Source organism: Ursus americanus, chromosome 12, assembly GCF_024610735.1.
Source record: "Ursus americanus isolate L20-20 chromosome 12, mUrsAme1.1.p, whole genome shotgun sequence".
Classification (NCBI taxonomy): domain Eukaryota; kingdom Metazoa; phylum Chordata; class Mammalia; order Carnivora; family Ursidae; genus Ursus; species Ursus americanus.
The window spans coordinates 20,227,412-20,251,862 of record NC_142138.1 but is presented as its reverse complement, the minus strand read 5'-3'; the positions used below and the strand labels follow the sequence as shown (position 1 = coordinate 20,251,862).

Below are 24,451 nucleotides of genomic sequence, written 5' to 3'. Positions count from 1 at the left end.
AAAGAGCCAAGAAACAGACCCATACATAAATGGATAACTGATTTTTTTAAAAGATTTTATTTATTTATTTATTTATTTAATTAGCAAGAGCAGAGGGAAGGGCAGAGGGAGAAGCGGTCTCTCCGCTGAGCAGGGAGCCTGATGTAGGGCTTGATCCCAGGATCCTGGGATCACGACCTAAACAGAAGGCAGAAGCTTAACCACCTGAGCCCCAGGCACCCCTGGATAACTGATTTTTGACAAAGGTACTAAGATAATTCACTGGAGGAAGGATAGTCTTTTCAACAAATGTTGCTGGGACAATTGAATATCCATATGGAAAGACATGAATGCAGGAAGGGAGGGAGAGAGGAAGAAAGGGAGGAAGCAAGAAAGGGAGGAACAGAGGGAGACAAAGAAAGGAGGGGTGGAGGAAGGAAGGAAAAGAGACAGGAAAGAAGGAAGGAAGAGGGGATGGAGAGAGTGAAACACACACAAACTTTGACCCATTCCTTTTACCATATACAAACATTAGCTCAAAATGGACCATAGACCTAAATAGATAATATAAAATTGTAAAATTCTACAAGAAATAATAAAAGAAAATCTTTGTAATCTTGGATTAGGCAAGAAATTCTTAGATACAACACCAAAAGCACAATCTATACAAGAAAAACAATCGGTATTAAAAATTTCTATTCTTTGAAAGAACTGTTAAGACAATGAAAAGACAAGTGGCAGATGAGTCATTAGTTTGCAAATTTTCTATCTGTAAATCATTTAACTGGTAAAGGATTTGTATCCAGAGTACAGAAAGAACTCTCAAAACTTAATAATACAAAAACCAGCCCAGTAACAAATGGACAAGAGATTTCAATAGGTATTTCATCAGAAAAGATAGAAGGATGACAAATAAGTACATGGTAAGATGCTCATCATCACAGGTTTTAGGGAAATGCAAATTAAAATGAGATGTCACTTCACATCCTTTAGAATGACTAACACTTAAAATACTGATCATACCAGGTGTTGGCCAGAATGTAAAGGAACTGGAATTCTCATACACCGCTGGTGGGAATGCAAAATTGTAAAATTCCTTTGGAAAATAAGTTTGGTAATCTCTTAAAAACTTATGTACCATATGATCCAGCCGTTTACACAAATGTTCATATCATCTAGATTAAACTTAAACAGGCTGGGTGAGGGCTGACATGAAGGGCATTATGATTTGGATATTCTCTAATAAGCAGAGATGCTCTGAAGAATTTTTGGAAAGTGGATGATGTCATTAAAGAAAAGTATAATCCCACCAATTGATTAAAAGGGCTTCATAATATAAAGTAGTGGTAAGAACAGGAATGGGCAGATGGGTTTGAGACATCTAAAAGATAATATGCAAGTCTTGGTGATCAACTGGCCATAAATGAAAGAGAGAAGTCTATAGTGATCCCCAAGTTTTTATCTTGTGATTGTTCCATTAACTGAAAAGGAAACATAAGAGGCAGAAGGTGGAGGAGAAGAAATGAGTTTAAACCAGGCATGTTGAGTTTCAGATACATGGGGGACGTTGAAGTGAAGATGCCTTTTAAGGCAGGTAGAAAAAGGTCAGAGAATGACGATATGTGTGGGAGGTAAAACTCTGACAGTGACAACATTTTCCAAGAAAAAATGTGTAGAGAAGAGCATTGGGCTGGAACCCAAAAGAACCTTTCACCAAGGGCCAGAGGTGGAAGGGAAATTACTATTGAAGACCCAGAATGAATAGCCAGAGTTAGACTAAAGGTAATTAAATAAACTGTCCTGTACTTCTGCTTAATGTCTCTGTTCCAAAGATGTGTTCCCTACTCCTCCTTTCCCCATCACCCACTTTTACCCCCAGGTCTTCTGGTTTCAGGAAAACAAAGCAACAAATGTAACTTCTTTGTCCTGAAATAAAGAGATTAAACGGAAAGAATAAAATACAATATATTTTGTATATACAGCTGATATCAAGGAAATATTTTTGGTTGACTTTCATGGTCCTTTTGGGTTTAATTTCTTGGTGACTGCTGTATATCTGTTGACAATCTACATGCTTGTCCTAGAAAACCACGAGAAAAGAGTCAGAGGCCCAGCCTCTGTCAGTGTGACCATCAGCAAAATGCATCTTTTGACTCCATTCTATAATTTCACTGAGGTATGGGACGGGTCATTCACTGTGGCACTTTTTATTCGGTATAAAAATAACTCTGATTGTTATCGCGTTGGGAGGGGACCATGAAGTTGGCTCTTTGCTGTACTTTGGCATTGACAAAAGGAGGGGGAAATATGGGATAGCTGCTAGAATTTTGTGGTTCTTATTGGGGAGGATAATAAAAGTGTTAAGCACTACAATCACTTTGGGCCCTATTGTCTGAACTACCACAGGCAGACCTGAAAACATCTAGCTAGCCAGGGAAGTGCCCAGACACTAGAGTACATATAACAACATTTTTTTTTCATAGGAAGTTTAGAAATGAGGGAGAGGCCTATTTAACAACTAGATCCAAGGTCAGGCATCTATCTATCTATGTCTCTATACAGATATACAGATTTATGTTTATACATATTTATGATGTTTGTGGGAAGAGATACATGTATAGGTAGGTGGGCCTCAAAACAAGCCTCTTCAAAGGTGAGACAAAAATATTAAAAAAGAGAAATAGAAGTGATCAATAATATTGAATATAGCCTAGAGGTCCAGTAAGATAAGGTAGCAATTAAATTTTGGCAATATGGAAGTCTTTGGTGATCCTAGTGCATTTTATTATTTTTTAAAAGATTTTATTTGTTTATTTGACAGAGAGAGCGAGAGAGCACAAGCAGGGGGAATAGTAGAGGGAGAGGGAGAAGCAGGCTCCATGCTGAGCTGGGAGCCCAATGCAGGGCTCCATCCCAGAACCCTGGGATCATGACCTGAGCCGAAGGCAGATGCTTAACCATCTGAGCCACCCAGGTGCCCCAATCCTAGTGAATTTTAATCAAGTAATATAAGCAGAAGACAGATTTTATTGTTCAGTGGAATGCAAATGGGAAGTGAACCTAAGAAATAAAGATAGATTTTATCAATAAACATAACTGAGAAAATATTAATAATATAGTGTTTGGTTTTGTTTTTTAAAGATTTTATTTTTAATCTCTACACCCAGCATGGGGCTCAAACTTACAACCCTGAGATCAAGAGTCCCATGCTCCACCAACTGAGCCAGCCAGGTGCCCCTGAAAAATATAGTGCTGAGGCAAGTAGAAATATAGGGTCAAAGGTGGAGATATATTTTAAAATAGGAGAGACCCAAGTAGATTTGCAGGTTGAGGCAGTGCAGCAAAAAGAGAGGAAGAAAATAAAGATATGAGACTATGAGAGGATAAGGTCAAAGAGGAACAGAACATGTTTTCTGGGGGAAAACAGAAGAGGAACGTTGGTGGATGGATGACATCTCTTCCCTTGAATATGGAGGAAACATGACACTAAACTAGGCAGATGTAGACATCTGTAAAGATCCCTCTCTTTGGTTAATGTCCAGCCTCTGATGCTCCTGAGTGCTCCCCTCCAATCCCAGCGTCTTCCTGACTCATATCCTATCCCTGTCTGTAAAAACTTGCATCCCATAGCCTAACAACTGTGGGGGTAATACCAATGACAGAAGTGCTGTAATGAATATCCCTAATTCAGTTCACTTACCTTCAAACAATGAAGTAGAGGCTCAACAAATTCAAAGAAACATATTCACTGATTTGTACTTATATTTCTAACTTGTACTTGATGTGAGAGCATGAGACCAACTTGAAAAAAATGGAATCCAAGTTCCAAAGTTGCCTCATGAAACCAGGCTGTGGTTGAGGCTGCTCATTTTTAAAACCTGGAGCATCAGGCTGACTCTTCTAAAACGTCTGTATCAAGAGTGTTGGTCCAGGCGACCAGGTCTTCCACTTCTTCTTCCCATGACTCATTCACCTTATCATCATCTGGTAAAGTTATACTCCTCCGTCTCTCCTTTGTTCTATCAGTCTTCATGACAATATTCATTTCAGTCTGTGAGTCAGCAAAATTTTGAACTGTAAGAGGAAACATAAAAAAATTAATAGACATGGCAGGGAACACAATGAGAAGAGATGTGTTCCTGCATTTGTGGTATAGTGCTTAAGATCGTGTAGTGAATGCAAGCAACCTTTTAAAACTCTCTAAATTTTACATTTTGCAATTAATTTGTCATAAATCATTCCTTCCATTCTGGTCAATCTTTTTAATGCTTTGTTAGTTCCTTCATTTAACGTGTATTTACTGAGTCCCCACCAAGCACCGGTAGGCATGGAGTGCTTCAGTAGCACAAGGGTAGAATCGTGTCGAAGTGCAAACAGGTGGATTTTGACAGAGGAGGGGCAGTTTGCTGAACAGACAAGGGCAAAGAAGGAAGGTATGAGCACTCTAGACTGAGAACACAGCACATGCCGAGGCACAAAGGTATAAGAGTACTTGACAGGTTTGGAGGGAATCAGAGTAATCAACATTTATGCTGATCCAGCTGCTGAGCTAAGCAGTCTATATGGATAATATTATTTAACTTAGATATGACCCTTGTGACAGGTAGGTATTACCATCCTTATGTTACAGATGAGGAAATTGAGACTGAGTGACCTACAGTAACTTGTCTAAGGACACCCACCTAATAAGAATTGATTGCAGGTGCATCAGATCACAAATGCCTCCCTGGGTTACAGTGGAGAGTTTGGAGGGGCTGGCTATTTAGGCTGAGGCCAGATTAGGAAAGCCTCCTATATCATGCAAAGAAGATTCATCTTTTTCTATAGGTCTTGTAAACAGGGAAATAAACTAACTACATTTAGAGGAAGAATATAAATACAGTATCTATATTGCTCAATATTTCTACCCAGCACAGGGAACTTGTTTTCTAGGAATGTTTAACCCTAATCGTGCTACAGTTGCCACCTAATTCATTGCCTAGTAAGGGATACAGGACAAATTCTGTTGTCTCATATGTTCATTTCCCTAATTACATGTCAAATAAACCTTATAATATTCATTGCCTTCTAGTTGTGCTATGGACAAGGGTTATGAGTGAATTGCTCTCTTAGTCTCTTTGTTTTATAGAAAGACTTGTAGAGAGCTAGGAGTTTAGACAACTGCCCTTATCCTAGGAGAATCTAGAGGTCTCTAATAATTGAGGTTTTATTTTTGTACTTTAATATTAATCTCTAGCTTTCATTGGTTTAAATGTAAATTCTGTCTTTCCTTTGAGAAAACTTACTTTATTTTCTAGGAACACACCATTGATCGACTAACTACAGTTCTTTCTAATCATGTTTGGGCTGTTCTGAATTTACATGCTTGGGGTTTGAGAGATTCAGAGCCCAATTCAAGCCAGTTTAAAAAATAGGCAAATGTCTTATCTCACAGAAGAGGAAAGTCAGTGGTAGGGCAGGATTGAATGATTCAGTGACTCAACAATACCACGAGGGCCCAGTTCTTTCCACTGCTCTGCTTTCCCATCTTTGGTGTTGTTTTGGTCTTCAGACTCACAGCAAGAGAGCTATAGCCATTCTATTACTCACATCAGACATGGCAACATCCAGAGAAAAAAAGGGGTCTTTCTCTCCAGAGTCTCATTTTTAGGAGTAGGAAAACCATCTTCTGAAACCCTCAGTGTACTTCCTCTCAGGCAGAATTGTGTCACACGCTCTTCCTAAGCTAGTTCCTGGCAAGGGAAATGGGATTATCATGATGGAATGACACCAGTTGTTGGCTGGGAATGAATGTTGAGAGTCAATCACTTGGACCATTTGCCCTCTAGCTCCTGCTCTGTTAAAAACAAGAACTAACAAACAAAAACCAAAAAACCCCCACAAAACCCCAAACCATAAAAACCTCCTCAGAAGCATAAAAAGAAATTCTGGCTAGAGTAGCTGAGCATAATGTAAAACAAATATAAAAATGTTTCCTTATGACACAGAAAAAATATTATTTTGAACTTCCTTCCTCCAGAAAAATCTTAAGTATTATAAATCCCTCCACGAAACCTTGGATTTACTAGTTGGAATCAATAATAAAGGTGGGAACTCTGTTACTATGTTAACAAAATAACTTATGAAAGCACGAACACTAATTGTGGTATACTTTGTATGCCTTTCCGGGGATGGATCCTGGAAACTCTTATATATATTTTTTAAAATCTGAAATTAATTTAATTGGTAAAGTTATTAAAATTTGTTCTGACTGGTGAGCTCTGATTATTGCCACATGGTTTATTTCCATTCATTTCCGTGTCAGTCTGGGTTCAGTTAGGAAAACAGAGGCACTATAGCTAATACAAGAATGAGGAGTTTAATATAGAAAATAGGGATTACACAGGTGTGGGGAGATGTGGGGGAGTGAAGGTCTGGAAGGCTGCAGCTGGAGAACTGGAAAAGCAGTCACTACCTACTTTAGCTTGACGTGGAAAAACCTGGAGTTCATGGGACAGAAGAAGCTGTACATATCTAGCTACCCAAAGTAGGACAAAAATTGAGAGTTCATGGAGGTATTTGCGAATCCATCATATCTGTAAAGTGAGAGTTTGTGAATAGTTGCATGAAATTACAGTCTGAGGAAACTGCCAATTTCTCAGGAATTAATGGCCTCTTCCTCCCTCCCACCTCCTAAATCTCTGATGAATTTTTCTCATTAGCCAACTATGATATGCTAACCCCCTCTACAAAAGAGGAGCACAGACTTCATTCTTTTTTCAACCGAGGCATGCTTCCCTTTCATACGCTGTATAAGTTCACTATTGTTACATAACAAGCAACCACAAAATCTCAGTGGCATACAACAAGGAGCATTTGTTCAGATCACACGTCTGCAGGTCCATCAGAGATTGGCTTATCTGGGTTGGGGATGGCTGGGAAGGTTATCCAGGGAAGCTCAGTGCTATGGCTCTCATCTTTCAGCTAGTCCAGGCATGTTCTTATGATGATAGGAGAAGTGAAAAAGAGCAAGCCAAATTGCACAAGCCATTCCCAAACTCTGGGCATACCACAACCACCAATATTCCACTGATCAAAACAAGTCACGTGGTAGAATTCAATGCCAAGAGAGTACATTTTGCCTATAGAGATGGAACAGGATAGTGACTATTTCTTTTTTTTTTTTTTTTTAAGATTTATTTATTTATTTTGGGGGGGGGAGAGAGAGAGAGTGAACATGTTGGTGGGGGGTAAAGGGAGAGAAAGAAACTCAAGCAAACTCTGTGCTGAGTGTGGAGCCTGATGCGGGGCTCAATCTCACAACCCTAGGATCATGACCTGAGTGGAAATCAAGAGTCAGATGCTTCACTGACTGAGCCACCTAGATGCCCTATGGATAGTATTTCTGAACAATAATCTAACTTACTACAACCTCTTATGGACAGTCTCTCCTCTTAGTAGTAAGATTGAACACAAAATATAGTTTAACCCATTTTCAAAGATGACAGGCTCAGCACTGGAGATCTAATCAGTTTCTAGACATTCCTTGAAGTGTTCTCTCCTCCAGCTCACCTTTCTTACTATTCTCACTTGTCAAGGTTTATTTACCTTCTTCCAGGATCAGAGCTGCTAAAAGCACAACTCTACTTTACTCTAGTATTCATTCACTCATTCATTCATGAGCACTGAATAGCTAGATGAAGTGCTGTGCTGTGGCACATTGAGAGGTAAGCAGCCCCTTTCCTCAGGAGGTCATTTTTTAAGGAGAATGGCAGTAAAGAGACTTATATAACATAGCATGTGTAGAAGACAAACTCTAAGGTGATCCTCATGATCCCCACATTCCAGTGTTCACATCTTTATGTAAATTCCTACATTTTAAGTGTGGGTGGGACCTATTACCTACTTCTAATCAATAAAATATGACAGAAGTGGTGGAATCTCACTCCCATGATTATGTTATATTATATAAGACTCCATTTTTGCCATCAGACTTGCTCTAAAGACTCTCCTTGCTGGCTAGATGAGGTAGGGGGCTATGTTGGAAAAGCCCACATGGCAACAAACTGCAGGTAGCCTCTAGGAGATAAAAGAGGTCTTCAGCACACAGCCAGAAAGAAGCTGGAGCCTCAGTCCTAAGGATAGAAGGAAGTGAATTCCATTAACAACCTTAGTGAGCTTGGAAGCAGCCCTTCCCTGTGCAAGCTTCCAGATGAGACTGCAGCCCAGCTCACAACTTGATCATAGCTTATGGGATCCCAAGCAGGGGATCCAGCTACACCATGCCTGGACTCTGGACACACAGAAACTGTGAAACAATAAATATGTGCTGTTTAAGCCATTAAGTGTGTGGTGATTTGTTACATAGAAAATAGGGAATGATTTGGAATGACAGAAGTGCTTTAATAGCTCACAGGGAAAATTTCCTAGAGAGGTAATAACTGAGGTGAATCTCAAAGGATGAGTGGGTACTAGAAAGGAAGGGAACAAAGGGTGTTTGGAATGGGGATAAAAACAACAACAACAACAACCACACACAGCATACTTGTCAAATTTTTTTCAAATGAGAAAGGAAATAGTCATGAGCCACTAGGTCAGTGTGGTGTTTAGGGTATGACTGGGAGAGTGGGAAGAGGTGTCACTGAAAGGGCAGATAGGATATTAGAGCATTAAGGACTTTGCCATGTCAAAGAGCATAAATTTTACCTTGAACAAAATGGAGGAAAAAAGGATTTTAGACTCAGAAAAACATAAGCAGATGTGAGCTGTAGAAAAAAGTCTGACAAAGCATGAACAGGAATTATTGTAATCATCAACTGAACCAAAAGATCTCTTCCACTGGTACAGATGTGGGGAGCACAAAGATTGTAGAGAGCAGAGAGTTCATGGAGGAAGCAGAGTCTGGCTGGAAAAGGCAACGTTTCTTACCAAGGCTTGCAGGTAACCTGAAATGTAGAAGCAGACACAGTGGCATAGAGAAGATCGAGGCTGCTAAGTGGGCTGAGGGACCCTGAGTGGTGCACCAAAACAGGAAGAAAGAAGAGAAGTAGAATTTGAGCCAGGGAAATGTAAGTCAGAGATACGGAAACAGGGCTCTTAGAAAACCACTGAATGAAGTTTGCTGCCTGTGCCTGGCATGTGTATGCTGTTGATTTGAAGGACAGGGATAAGCAAATGTGATCATTAAGACTTTTAGTACCTTCCTGTTCACAAGAATGTTTACATACATGGAGTCACTTAGTCACAAGAATCCTGTGTGTTAGGACAGAATATTAGAAACAAGTATTTACTGACCATCTTCTATGTACTCAGTACTGGCTGAAAATGCAGAAACTGAAACTCAGAGGTTAAAAGCCTTTCTCGTAACCGCACAAGACCTGGTATCTAAACCCAAGTTCTCTGACTCCAAATGTCTTACTTTCCCTTCTATATAGCTGATTTCTATTATAAATTACCAACTTTTTTCCTGCTCAAGACCCTCCTTCAACTTATCCCAAGTATTTTTTTTAAGATTTTATTTATTTGAGAGAGAGGGAGAACAAGGGAACACAAGCAGAGGGAGTGGCAGAGGGAGAGGGAGAAGCAGGCTCCCCCTGATGTGGGGCTCGATCCCAGGACCCTGGGATCATGACCTGAGCCAAAGACAGACACTTAAGCAACTAAGCCATGCAGGTGACCCCCAAATATGTCTTTAAAAAACATTAATTTTAAAAAAGATCACAAAAACAATTCAACCAACATTATTCCTTTCTTTTCAGCCATATTGCATATATCTCTGAATCTACAGTGATCTTTAGGGATCAGTTTATTTGGTATTTTTCTTGTTTTGAATGCTTTTATACACCTTGAAACTTAGCCTTGGATTTTCAAATTGTACATTAACCTATTAAAGGGTGGTGAGCTTCAAAGGGTAAGTAATTCATTTTTTTTTCCAAGCTCCAATTCCTATTTAAGTAATTTACCGAATTTATTTTGTTAGTCAGAAAGAGAGCAAACTTAAAAGAAGAATATAAGGCCTTAAAGATTTATATTTATCTGAACTGAAAAAAATTTACATTTATTATTATGACTAGTATTTTAGTTCTAAAAACAAAGCAAAACAAATAGGCTGAATTCAATGTACTTGGAGTTGGGCAGAGATGAAGTCTTTCAGTCGGATAATTGGCTTTGGAAGGCCTTCTACTCTCTCTAGCCAGCCGAGTCATGGTAACAGCATACCTAGAATGAGAAAAAGAAGAAGTCATCTAAATTTCCAAATGAATTCTGGGAAGTGTACATTACTTTTGAGAAAGATAAGGCAAACATATCAAATCAGACAGACAAGCAGAGCAGCGGGATTTGATTGTGGTGCCATTCTGAGTGTTCGCTAGTGCGATGGTCAATGGAAATTATTCCAGTATGTTCCTAGCAGAGTAGTCATTAGAAAAACAAACAAATATGGTGTAAGATGAACACTGTAAAAGTAATAAAAGCATCAACTGGTAAGGCAAGGTGCATTTGTTTCCTAGGGCTTCCGTAACAAGTTCATTCTCTCACAGTTCCAGAGGCTGATTTTTTTTTTTTTTTTTAATTAGGGACTGGTGTTGAAATTTTCTTCACCTATTGAGATGATAATAGGATTCTTCTTTCTTATTCTATTTTATATTGTTTGAATTTTTCAAGTGTTAAACCAAGGTTACATTCCTGACATAAACCCCACTTGGTCATGTATAATTATCACAATGATTTATTATATTATTATTACATTTATGTTATTATATTTATACATACAGGATTCAATTAGCTAAAATCTTTGCATCAATGTATATGAGGTGTATTTATCTGTAATGGGGTTTTTATTTTCTTTCTGGTACTGTCTTCGGTTTTGTTATTGAGGTAATGCTGACTTTGTTTCTTTTTATTTTTTTAAATTCTGGTATAATTAATATACAGTGTTACATTAGTATCAGGTGTACAATATAGTGATTCAACAATTCTGTACATTACTCAGTGCTCCTTGTGATTAGTGTACTCTTAATCCCCTTCACCTGTTTCACCCATCCTCCTTCCTTCTGAGAACCATTTGTTCTCTACAGTTAAGAATCTGTTTCTCAGTTTGTCTCTTTATTTTCCTTTGTTCATTTGTTTTGTTTCTTAAATTTCACATATGACTGAAATCATATGGTACTTGTCTTTCTCTGACTGACTTCTTTTACTTACCCCTGTACTCTCTAGATCCATCCATGTTGGTTCAAGTGGCAAGGTTTCATTCTTTTTTATGGCTGAGTAATATACCACTGTATATATCTATACCACCTCTTTATCCATTTATCAGTTGATGGCTATTTGGGCTGCTTCCATAGTTGGTTACTGTAAATAATGCTACAGTAAACATATTGATGCATATATCTTTTTGAATTAGTGTTTTCCTATTCTTTGGGTAAATATGCAGTAGTGGAATTACTGGATCATAGGGTAGTTCTATTTTTAATTTTTTGAAGAACTTCCGTACTGTATTCCACAGTGGCTGCACCACTTTACATTCCCACCAATAGTGCATGAGGTTCCTTTTTCTCTCCGTCCTCATCAATACTTGTTGTTTCTTGTGTTTTTGATTACCTTAAAATCCTTGAGTACATTTTATAAGATGAATAATACCTGCTTTAAAATCCATTTCTCAGGGGCGCCGGGGTGGCTGTCAGTTAAGCATCTTCCTTCAGCTCAGGTCATGATCCCAGGGCTCTGGGATCGGACCCCTCATCGGGCTCCCTGCTCAGCGGGAAGCCTGCTTCTCCCTCTCCCACTCCCCCTGCTTGTGTTTCCTCTCTTGCTGTGTCTCTCTCTGTCAAATAAATAAAATTTTTTAAAAAATAAAAATAAAATAAAATCCATTTCTCCTAATTCCATCATCTCTATTATTTGAGGATCTACTTATATTGATAGATTTTTATTTTGGTTATGGATTATATTTTCCTGCTTATTTGCATGGCTGGTCATTTTGGATGGGATTCCGGGTGTTGTAAATTTTACTTTGCTGGGGAATTTTGTATATTATTTTAAATATGGCTGTTCATTGCTCCGGCATGCAGTTCAGTATCTCACAAACCAGTTTGATATATTCAAAGATTGTATTGAAGCTTTCTTATGGGTGTACAACAGCTTTTACTGGGGGGCTCACATAGCCCTAAGGCATGACCCTTCTGAAGACTTTCTTCAATGTCCCCTTGAATTAAGAGGTCTTATACTCTAACTAGCAAGAACACCCACTATTTTTAGCCCTCTGCAACCATTGTGTGAGTACCAGAACAAATAAACAAACACAAAAAACAGAAACAACAAAAAACAATTAGAATCTTATTTTCCTCAGGACAAATATGATTTTGGAAAATAACGTAACTGAGGCTCCTGGTTGACTCAGTTGGTTAAGCGTCAGTCTCCTAATTTCGGCCCAGGTCGTGATCTCAGGGTCATGAGATTGAGCCTCCACATTGGGCTTCGTGCTGGGCATGGAGCCTGCTTAAGATTCTCTCTTTCCCTCTCTGTCTAATCCTCCCATCCCCCCTAAAAAACAAGCAGACATAACTTGATTTATACCTTTTATCCCTCACTGATAAGTCTTTGTCTTCAAAACACTATACAAGTATTAATCTTTTCTTTTTTTATTCAACCATTTACCTTTATATAACTGAAAACATAAACGATAAAATTTAGTGTCACTAAAGAAATACAAATTAAATGACTATAAAGGAAGATTCATAATTATTAAGTTAAAAAATAAAACTAGAAACCCAAATGCTTGTTCATCTTAAATTCTTAATAATTTTGTTGGCACTGTAAGTTGCTACCTGTTCTTGGAAAGTAGCTTTATATACATAACCAGGGTCATAAAACTTATCCCTTCCATCTAGTGATCTGACTTTTTGTAACATGTTCTAAGAGAACTTCTTGGCTTCTTTCCTGTTTCTCCCTTCAAGTGGAACACAATCTAATATGCCTCTGGGAAACCACAGCCTCCTCAGTTTCACCCCTGCTCAACTAAGGCCCAAGCTAACCTACGTATCATATTTCTGTGGCCACATTTGGGAGTGGGGGGTGGGCGGGTAGGGTGCTGAGGGGGAAAGGAAGATGGGGAGGGAAAGGAAGACAGAGAGAACCCTCAAAAGAGTGTTCTATGTGGGTGCAGAACCAAAGGAACAATTCTCTTAAAAAAAAAAAAAGCCCAATATGTGTTTTTGACTCCTATCAAAATCCCTCTTTTTGGAGAGGTGAAGGGGGAAGCAGCTTTAAGTCATGGTATTTATAATATAGAATGCCCCACCAGATTCTGTGATACAACCAGAAATCCATGGTAAAGATTGGAGGGTACATTCTGAGAGAAAAGTTGATTAAATGAATTAAATCCATAAAAGGTGGACAATGAAAAATGTGGAATTCATTAAAAAAAAACAGCTAAAAGAACTGGGTGTGTTTATTCTGAAAGAAAAAGAGAAAACTTAAGGGGAAGTAGGAAAAAGACACAATAGCTATTTTCTGAGACTTGAAGGATAATTCCACAAAAAAGAAGAGTCTTATTTGTGTGGCTTCCAAGGACAAGTGGAGACACTTTCTTTCCTGCCACAATATCATGGCTTGAACCATGCCTTCTACCCATATCCAAAGCCATCCCTGGGTCCTCAGTGTCTGAGCTGGCGCTGGATCTAACAGGTAGAAGCGTGGGTTGTAGCATCTGGCAGGCCTGCATTTGAATTTCAGCTTGGTCAATTTCGGTGGGTGCAATCTTAGTGATTTTAACTTTTCCTGTATATCCCCTTTATAAAATGGAGATAATTTCTCATTTTCTGGATGGTTTTGCAGACAAATGTATAAAACACATAGTAAATATTCAATAAAAATCTTAAGTGAATGAAAAAATCTAGAAATGTTGAATATCATAAGGTATTAGATTTAAGCTAGAAATATGGGAGATTCCAGATATTTGAATGGTCCTTGAAGTATGGAGCTCCCTGTCTGTAAAACCATCCAAGCAGAGACTAAGTAGTTGCTTGACAGAAATTATTTTTTTTAAAGGGATTTTTTTACTTTGTCTATGTATTTTTTCCATGTCTCTATTTTAACATTTCCAGTGCCCATTCTACTGCTGATTCTCTCTTTAACCACAAGATGGCATGCAAGGTTCAATCTTTGGGGAATAAAATAAAGCCAGCATTCTTCCTTAAAAATGCATTAAATATATAATTATGTAAATCTATAAAAATAATGCTTAACTTCAAAAGTCCTGAAAGGACAGCACAAACATATATTATATTAATGTATTCAGCATAAATGTTTTCTATATAACTGGAGAAAAGAGACTCAAACATAGTAATCACATATTTTTGTGGGTTAAAAACACTTACAAAATCAGATACGGGAACCTAGAAATAATATATATTAATCCCTTAATTTAAAATATAGTACAACTATATCCACAGTATAGTTTATAAATATGAGTGTTTTATGAAGGAGAAAGGAGCTAATATTGTTTAATAATAGAATTTGAGATTGACCAAAAAAACCTTTTCCACAAAAGGTAGACTTGATTTGTGCTTGAAGTTGGGTAGACCATATTTTCACATTACCTGAAAAATTTAAGCTCTCAATAAGCATATATTAATAGGAAAGTAGGAAATGATTTAGTTTCAGTTTTCAAATACAAAATGTGTTCATCAATAACTTTGGTCAAGTTGGTTAAACTCATGTTTCTCTCATTAGTAAACTGTAGATACTATCCACATCGATGTTTCCAGAATTTCCGTGGAGAAACTTAGGGGTGACAATCCAGATGAAGAGGGAGGCTGGAGATTTTGTCTGGAAGGGGTGTCTGTGTATAACAAGGATGTGGTTTGCCTTGGCCTGCGGGCCGATTTGGTACGGCTTTGCAGGAAGCCGATGGGTACCTCTGTGGGGTTACACTTGGAGGTGGAATCGTCAACTCCGCAGCGTGGCCGGTATTACATTAGGAAATGAAAGAACGCCTGGCACACGGGAGGTGCTTTGCCATTTCATTCCTGTTCCTCCTGTACCCCCGATGTATAGACAAGAGCAATATTCTCCCCCGAACCTGCAAAGAAGGTACAACTCCAGAACTGATAACTTTTATTTAGACAACTTGCTGTCTGACAAAGCTCAGGCTACTGGCACAGATATCTCCATTACCACACAAACATTCATTAGCCACAGAGTAGGACATAAACAGTTTTACAGGTGCATAATGTAAGAATATTTAAGGAACAGCTTGCACTGTTTTCTGGTTTTGAATCTTTCACTATTTCTCCAGAGAAAATAAATACAAACTACTGATTAGTCTCTAGATTCATATTCTTTCCCATGTCTTAATAGAAATAAAGCATTTGCATGAATAGTCAAGAGACAGGCAAAGCAACAGGGGAGGAAAAAAGGCCTTACAAATGATCAAATGACCAAACCAAATGATCGATTCATGAATATTTATGAGCTGCTTATAATGACAATGGGTTCCTATTAATACTAACTAAAAACATGTGTACAACTTAAGAATTTGCATAAAATATTCATAATAGTCATTTATATTTCCAGTTTTCAATCACTCTTCTATAACTACACCCTTAGAATTCCCCAAATAGAACCATTATCTTTCTATTAGAATTGGCCTTAATACAAGTCAGCGCCTACATTTAATTTTTCTAAAAGTTAACTGCTTTCACATTTATTTCACCTATTAAGTGGGTCAACAGGGTAACTATGCACCATTTGACAAACACGACTGAGTGCCTGCTAGGTTCCGGGTACTGTGCTAAGGGCCGAGACTGGAAAGCTACAATAATGGCCTTGCCCTGGTCATTCTCCATAAACTGATGAATTTCTACACCACAGATGCCGAAACAGACAGCAACAGAGTGCTATGGAAGGAGAGCATGGGGGGACACGGAAGCCTGACTCAGGGAGCCTTTCACAAAGAGATGTTGCGCTGGATTGTCACACCATCATTGTGATGCACTTTGCTAGGCAGGAGAGAGCACAGTGGTGGAAAAGGGAAAAGAACCACATGTATGCTGGAATTAAAATAAATGTGGTCATGATAGGTGGCCTTGCCTGTGTTTTAACTGGAGAAAATGTTACAATTTTAACCTGTTTCTGACAGAGACTATATTTATTCCCTGAAAAGTTGGGAGGGGTGTGTTTTTGTCTCCTCCTCTCCTCAGAAACTAATATTTATTGAATGTTTATAAGTCAACACTATATGACTATATATCTATGATCTCAAGAGATCAAATGCAAAACAACTTTGCAAGGTAAGTCATGTTATCTCTATTTACAAGATAAGGAAACGAGCTGAGAGTGGGTAAGAATTTCTCTAAGATCTGTCTGACCCTAAAGCCCATGCTTTTTCCCTCCATGCTACCTCCAAAGAAAGGTGTTCTGTCTGAAAATGGAATTAGGGCCACAATAGGAAAAGCATGAATAATAGTGAACCTTCTGAGTACTTATTATGTACTAGATACTGTTTGAAGAATTTTGCATGTATTAATATATTAATCCTCACAATCTCCTTGAGGGGTAGGTACAGTTATTACTGCCATTTAACAGATAAGGAAACTGAGGCACAAAGAAATCTGATAACTTGCCCTTGTCCTGTGAAGGCGTTGGTAACTGGCAGAGTCAGGATTGAAATTCAAATAGTCCGGCTCCCATGTCCCTGTGCTTAAGGACTCCACATTCCACCTTTTCATCCAGACCAAAGCCTAATTCTAGACCACCAGCAAAGACCCTGCTGGGAAAGATATCCCAGGCAGAAGGCACAAAGTGGTGACGAGATCTTATGTCCTGAAATAATAGTGAGAAAAAAGAACTGAGTGTGGCTTAAGAATTGAGTCTTGATTGATGAGGAGATGGGAGGACCTTAGGAAGAGGGATATGAAGCAGGAAAGATAGGTCTTTTTCCTTAACACTATGCAGATGAAAGACTGTTAATTTGTATTTTCTGGCTTTTTTTAACAGGAAATTTCAGTGCAAACAAAGCGCTTTCAATATTAAAACAGAGAAATGCATAATGGTATTATATCGCATGCATATAGAGACCAATTACCTGCAAAGATGCCCAAACATTTTCTACTTGAGTCTCTAGGAACTGACCACTTTATTATATTGTATTTTGACAGAACATGAGACTTCTAAAAATTATTTGAAAAAGAGGATTCACCATACTTTAGATTTTTGCAACATACTATTGCATATTTATGCCACAATAAAATTATTCAGCTAAATGTAATACCTTTAAAAAAAACTTTAGTGTTTTTAAATTAATTGACTCCAAGATTTAAAAGAATCAAGTATCATTTGATCTAAATATATTCTCATCAACCACCAGATGGCATAAGGTGTGAGAGTTTTATTCTGACAGGGTCAACCACACACATGATAATTTGACCTGTAACTTCAAAATAATGTATTTGGAAAAATGTTCTAGCACTCAAACAGCTCACAATTATTTCAGCCATATGCAGAAGTGGATGGATAAGTTGAAAATGACACAGCCCTACTATTTCTAAATTTGGGGTTCTGTGAGATGCTGGCATTACATAATGAATCGATGATCAAATAAAACAAAGCCATTCTGTTAAAGGAAATAAAAAAGGAAGTCATGTCAAAGCAAAATTAACCTTATGTTCTAAGTAGCTTTCTTTAAATGAAACCTGAAACATGGCTTCAAGAAAAAAACATGCTGTACTCCTTCAAATTCTGACTTAAAAAACTTTGCTACTGCCTATAATTTATTCTGAAAGCAGAAAAGTATCGAATGCAAAAGCTTTTCTCCACTTTGGCTTGAAGGGAAGTTGTCACAGAAGTCAACTGAAAAAAGAATATCCAACCAAAAAACCCAATCTGAATTATGATGTTAAAAGGTAGGAAGGTATATTTTTTAAGAACTTCAATTTCTACACAAATTCAAAATACAGCACATTATTTTTATTAATCCCATATATCCATCTAGAAATAAACAATCACTTTGCTAACAAGCCAAAGAGCTAAAAAGTAAGGTAAATGAGGTAAATGCCAAGAAAGAGGAGGGATCTTTAATTCCCCTTGTGTTGTGTAGAATATTTACTGAGTAATTTAAAATAAGCAGACTAGAATAAATAAGTACTATAGCCTAGCCAACATCACAGAGCTGAGATGCAATGTTTGCTCTAGCATGATGAAAAAGAAAAACTGCCTTTAGGACTCAAGTGACCAAAGATAAGATTAAGTTCCCTTCAATGTGGTCTAACAGTCAATGATTTCTGAAGATACTGTAATAGTAATAGTTTAATTTCATATTTACTATATACTTCCTCATCAGATGAAATAATTTGGTTCCTGAATGAAAACTCTGTGGAAGAGGAAAAAACATCTGGCACTATGAGAAGGATGAAGAGCTAATTGGTGATGTATAAACAGGGTTCTGTTTTGGTTTTTTCCTATTTTTTAAAAGAGTTTATTTATTTAAAAGAGAGAGAGCACGCACACAAGCAGTTGGGGGGGGGGCAGAGGGAGAGACAATCTTAAGCAAACTCCCCACTGAGCTTGGAGCCCCAGGTGGGGCTCCATCCCACAACCCTGAGATCATGACATGAGCTGAAATCAAAAGTTGGCAGCTTAACCAACTGAGTCACCAAGGCGCCCCTTTCCTAGTTCTAAGTCATATGTTGATATGGATAATGGGAATGGGAGTAAGAGAATTAATGCAGAGGGTACTGTGAGAGTCCTTCACTGCGCCACATGTCCATCTCTATTTTTGGCAGTCAATAGGTGAAAACTAATAAAGGGAACACTCACTAAAGTGGAGTTGGGGGGCCAGAAGGTGGAGCCCTACTACCCAACATCAATTACAAGAACTGTCCGTTACAGACTCCAACAGAAGAATCATCAACAGAAAAGAATCCTCAAAATCCTCAATCACAGATACCAACAGAGAAAGATGTACATTGCATCTTCTGTAAGAAACTGACTACTCCACAACTCAGCCAATGACGAACAGGCATCATCCTGAACACTGTTTTTCTTCAATGGACTTCCTTTCAAAACAACTGCTCCCAACTGCCTTCTTCTCTATAAAGTGACATTCCTCTTCCTATATTTCTTGGACTTGCCCTGTGGTTTTGATGTAGCTTGCAAATCCCAAATTGCTATTCTCTGCTATTCCTGAATAAACCCATTTTGCTGGTCAAATAACTTATATCTCTAAGGTTAACAGTAACAAAGATGCTTCCCACCTGGGTTCATAGGAAAGGAAAAATGATACGTCTAATTCTTGTTCTTATGTTTAGAAAAGGGCATCCATTGTTATTTCCAAATATTTCTTCTGATGATTCAGTTAGACAGTAGAAAGTAGAGTAATAGATATTTCAAGTTAATACAATAGTACTTACTTTAAATTCCATTCTTTAGGATGTTTTAATTCAGCTTTCTTCCATTTATAATACTCTACAATAAAATTTGGATCTTCAAGCACTGAAATTAGAGTTTTGAAAAAGGAGCTGTGTATGCATTCTTTAATAATAGTTCAAAGTTTAAAATAATTTACTTTTCACTAAGTTGATATACAGCAATGATGTACACTGTATACTTCGAAGTCATACTGCAGTGCTCACCTTACAAATTTCTTCCTTTTACTTGAACTTTGAAACAAGATTTTTCTTCAGTTTTCATTATAATAACACTTGTTTATATATCATTTATAGTAATGAAGGTGTTAAAATAACTCTTATAGAAACTACAGACATCACAGTTTAACAAAATTCTAATTCAGCACTATGAGTGGAAAAATAAAATCTTGGAGTTGGAAGTGACATTATAAGTCTTGATCTTCCACAAAGCAAGAATTGTCAAGGGGTGATCACTCAATCCAGCCTCTGAATGAATCCCTTGCCAATGACAGAAAACTCCCCTCTCTGTTGTTGGGAAACTGCCTGTTCCATTGCCAGAAAATAAGGTCACAATGTCTTTCTTAATCTGAGTGCTGAGTTTCCACTGGTCCGAGTTTTGACCTCTGGAGCAATATCAACTAGTTTCATCCTTTCCCCGTGGGAGAGAGCCCTTCTAATATTTGAAGATAGCCCTCAGAGCAGCCTCAGTTCCCTCAACTTCATCTTAAGACATGGCTTCTAGAGACCTAATCATCCTCACCATCCCGGTGGTCAGCTTTGTTAATGTTCCTATTAAAGTTCACATCCAGAACTAGTTCAAGATCTTGATTTCTTTTGAATAGCAAAGGTGTGAGTTACTACCTCCCTTGACCTGTGTGCTACACTTCTATCAATTCATCTCAGATCTGCAGTATTTTTTGGAAATCACATTACACCACTGGCACATATGTTTGTGGTTAATTATAAACCTTATGCCTTCAATCAAATTAACATAAAATTTGTTGAAAGCCAGATCACACACACACATATACTCTATCATCTATCTATCTATCTATCTATCTATCTATCTATCTATCTATCTATCTATCTATCTATCATCTATCATCTATCTATCATCTCCCTGTTTCTTGTCCTGGGTTTATAGTCTTGAACAATTTAACCAACTAGATGCTCTCTGCCAGACTTACCTTTATTTGGAGCTTCCTTCTAAACAACGATTGATTAACCTCTGCTAGCCTGATGAAATACATCATTGATAGAAACATTTAAACTGAATAGTTCTCATTTTCTTCTATTAATGTTACATAATTTTCACCAGCAATGTTCCTGGATTTGATTTTTTTTTCTTCCTCCACACACACATAAATACACATGTATACATATTCTTTTTTAAGATTTTATTTTATTTGAGAGAGCACAAGTGGGGGGGGAGAGAGAAAAGCAGACTCCCTGTTGAGCAAGGGGCCCTGGGTGGGGCTCAATCCTAGGACCCCAGGATCATGACCTGAGCCGAAGGCAGACGCTTAACCAACTGGGTGCCTGGGTGCAGGCACCCCTACATACATATTCTTATAGCCTTTATTAATATTATTTTTGTTGGTATTTAGATTTATGCTCCTCCTTTCCTTATGAAGGAAGCAAATCTGAGCTCCCTAGGGTTCTTAGTAAGGTCTCATTATTTCCTTGAGATGATTATAATACGAATATTAGTAGAGTTCTTCCTAATCATTGGGCACCTGTAAAGTAGGGAGGCAGTGGTTACCATTACAATATACACTTTACAGATGAACAAACAGAAAACTGAGTAATGTCTTCTCATTGGGACTATTCACTACCACTCAGACGAAATTTGAGGTTTCTATTAAGGATAATTCATATATTTCCTTGATTTTTTTTGAAGTCAGCTTACCCACATTTTCTATTTGAATATGTACATTAGCCTCTTTATTATATGTTATGAAATCCCAAATGGCACGGTCATCCTTCCTGAATATTTCTGTTAAGTTTGTATCATTGACTCATTTTCTTCATTGCTTCTCTACTACCTGAGAGATGAAAAGTGGCACAGTAGTTGTACAAACTTTTATTTTCATGCCTCCTATTTTATCCCTATAATTTTTTCATTCACCATTCTACCATCTGACCACAAACTTCTTAAAAAGCTTATCATCATATGTATGTTGTCTCTAACACACAGCCCATCATCTAGACATGGAAGATGCTCAATGAGTGATGGTGATAGGAGGGAAATAATTCAGGGGGAGGGGGCAAGTGAGAGCAAGTAGGAGAAAAGGACCAGTAAATTCTGTCATAAGTTTTTGAAGTTGAAATTCCCCCATCATGACCATATCTTGTCTTTGTGGCAGTTTTGTGGTCTGTGGTAGAAAATCATCTTCTATTGGCTCCATTATACACTTCTTTCTTCCCTTCCTTCTAAGGATTACTGTGCATCACCTTTACTTTGTTTTTTCTATGACATCTCTCTTGTCCAACATCTGTGTAGGTTGATCTAAATTTTTTTTTCCACTGCTGGGACTGTCACATCCAAAGAAACATTATAGCATCAACTTGCCTTAGCATGTTTTATTTTCACACATATTATCTCATACTAACCATAGAGCAACTTAAAATAGAGCAGCATGCTTCTGTCAATGAGAAGAAATGAAAAATGAGGCACAGAGAGTTAAATGACTAACCTAGATTCACCTAACTGAATGTGGCAGAACCAGTACAAAGCTATGGAGTCTTTATCTTCCAACATCATGCTCTTCCCTCTGCAGCCTTTCCAACCTTGGCTGCACATTGTAATCACCTGGGGAGCTTTAAAAATGACTCCTGCCAAGTCCCGCTCCCAGAAATCCCGATGTAATTAGTCCGGGGGTGTGCCTTTTACATGGGAGTTTTTACAAGTTCCTCTGGTGGTTCTAATGAGCAGTCAAGACTGAGAACCACTGCATTAGAATGAGATGCTGCTGCCTCTTGCATCTAAATGCATTCTGGAGACATTTGCCCTTAGTCCCAGCTCAAAGACTCAAAGAATGGAAGTCTGTTATTGAGGGTGAAAGCAGGCAACCCCATGATGTTTCAGGGTGTCTGGTCTGTCTGATGACAGCAAACAAACACCAGGAAGCCTCCACTCAGTATTACAGAGTACGCTGGTCTGAAGGAGTTCTTTCCCTTTGACATAAACATTTCCTTATGGGGATCATATTCTGTCATTAAGGTGCTGTTGCCCACAACCATATGTATTGGCTTGTTCTCTGCCAGACTTTTATTTGCCATTCTATACTGACGCACAGAGAACAGTGGATCGTCAGTACATTTCCCCATATGATTGCCTATGATTATAAACTAATAATTATAATTATTGAAAAATGTACTGCATACACTTCAGAGTCTGAATTTAAACCTCAGGCTACATAGAGATAGCATTTTTATACCACATTATGGAAGCAGTATAGTATGATAAAAAGAGCAATACATGCGGAGTCAGAGCAACTGGCTCAAGTCCTAGAGCCACAGCCTACTGTACTAATTAATAACAGCCACCTTCATTGAGCACTCACTATGTGCTAAGCACTATGCTTCAATGCTATGAGGTATGTGCTGTAATTATTTTCATTTTACAGACAGGGAACTGACACAGAGAGGTTAAGAAACTCACCCAAGGCCACACAGCTAGTAAGTAGCAGAGCCAGGATTAAATCTCAGCATTCTGGCTCTAGAATTTACACTCTTTACCAATATATAATACTCCCTCCTACCTCTGTGACCTTAGGTAAATTACTGAGCTTCTCTTGGTCTTGGTTTTCTCATCTGTAAGACAAGAGTAATAATAATAATGCCTGGTTCACAGGCTTGGTACACTACTATGCATGACATATATTAGGCATTCAGTAAGAATTGGTTTACAAATGAATAAAAGAATAAGACTGGGATGATTAAAAAACAAAACAGAGTATACTTTTTAAACTGTATTGTACATGGATAAACTTACTATTACTATGGCACACATGACTATGGGTAGATTTGTAGCACAAAGATATGGAAAAGAGTTAATACCCCAAATCAAAATATAACCACTCATCAATACGAATAAAAAAGCTTTTAAAAATATGCACAAGAGTTTCATAATCTTTGCAGTGATAAGAATGTAACCGTAGAGGAGCACCTGGGTGGCTCAGTTGGTTAAGCGTTCAACTCTTGATTTTGGCTCAGGTCATGATCTCAGGGTTGCGAGACTGAGCCCTGTGTTGGACTCTGTGCTGGGAGTGGAGCCTGCTTAAGATTCTCTCTCCCCACCGCCCGTTCCCTGCTCTCTAAAAAAATTAACTGAAATTTTTAAAAAAGAATGTAACTGTAGAAACTGAAGTTATGAGAAATTTCCCTTTTATTTTTCAGTAGCTAAAGAAGCATTCTATAATCTCGAAGCTTCATCTTTATTATTGCCAGGAAATTAGGCTGTTAAAAAATAGTATTGGATCTCATCCAGCTGAATTATCCAAAGACAAAATGGCCAGCAGCACATGTAAGGTTTAAATTTAATTTTTAAAAATTAAGTGCTTTTTATTATTGAAGGAAAGCTCCTCAAACATTCTTATAACAAATCCCTAGGGGAAGAACAGGCAGGATGATTGTGAAATCTTGCACCAAGGGCTACAATCAGTCTCAGAAATTCTTCTAGGCTAGAAGCAGCCACTAAAGCTATTGCCTTCGCAAAAAGAGATGAATTACATACTAAGTAGTGATAGCCACGGAAATGAGACCCCAATTAAACATTTTAGTGTTAACTCTTTTGAAGAAGAAACTGCAGTCAGTGGTACTTCCTTTTTTCCTTCCATTTTTAATTGTTCTTTACTGCAAGACAATCATTTCCAAATTCCCTGAAGTTCTGGCATGTGCTTCTGGTTTTTTTTTTCTTAGCAGTTTGAGGTTTCCAAATGCTTCTATATATTTACATATTATTCCATAAGACACAATTTTCTACCAGTTGGTTTGTTTTATGGTTGAAGGAGTTGCATACTGAGTCTCTCCCTAGGGTGTGCGAACTGCCTCTGGATGCCTTGTCTGTTAAGGGTTCCTGCCTCCTG

At 37.9% G+C, this 24,451-nt stretch overlaps 1 protein-coding gene across 7 annotated transcripts in view; it reads right to left on the bottom strand.

Moving 5' to 3' along the window:
• UBE2U (ubiquitin conjugating enzyme E2 U) overlaps positions 1-24,451 on the bottom strand; it is a 211,667-nt gene that overhangs the window by 136,878 nt on the left and 50,338 nt on the right. For 5 of the 7 annotated variants that reach the window (XM_087865964.1, XM_045802152.2, XM_045802157.2 and 2 more), the window contains 3 exons: positions 19,365-19,446; positions 10,082-10,176; positions 3,680-4,053 (listed from right to left, as the gene is read on the bottom strand). In XM_087865964.1, coding sequence (XP_087722090.1) covers positions 3,866-4,053; positions 10,082-10,176; positions 19,365-19,446 — 365 coding nt within the window. In that variant the 3' untranslated portion in view covers positions 3,680-3,865. Of the gene's footprint in view, positions 1-38; positions 4,054-10,081; positions 10,177-11,604; positions 11,780-19,364; positions 19,447-24,451 lie in introns of those variants that run through there. The other 2 variants (XM_045802153.2, XM_087865965.1) reach the window with 2 other exon arrangements.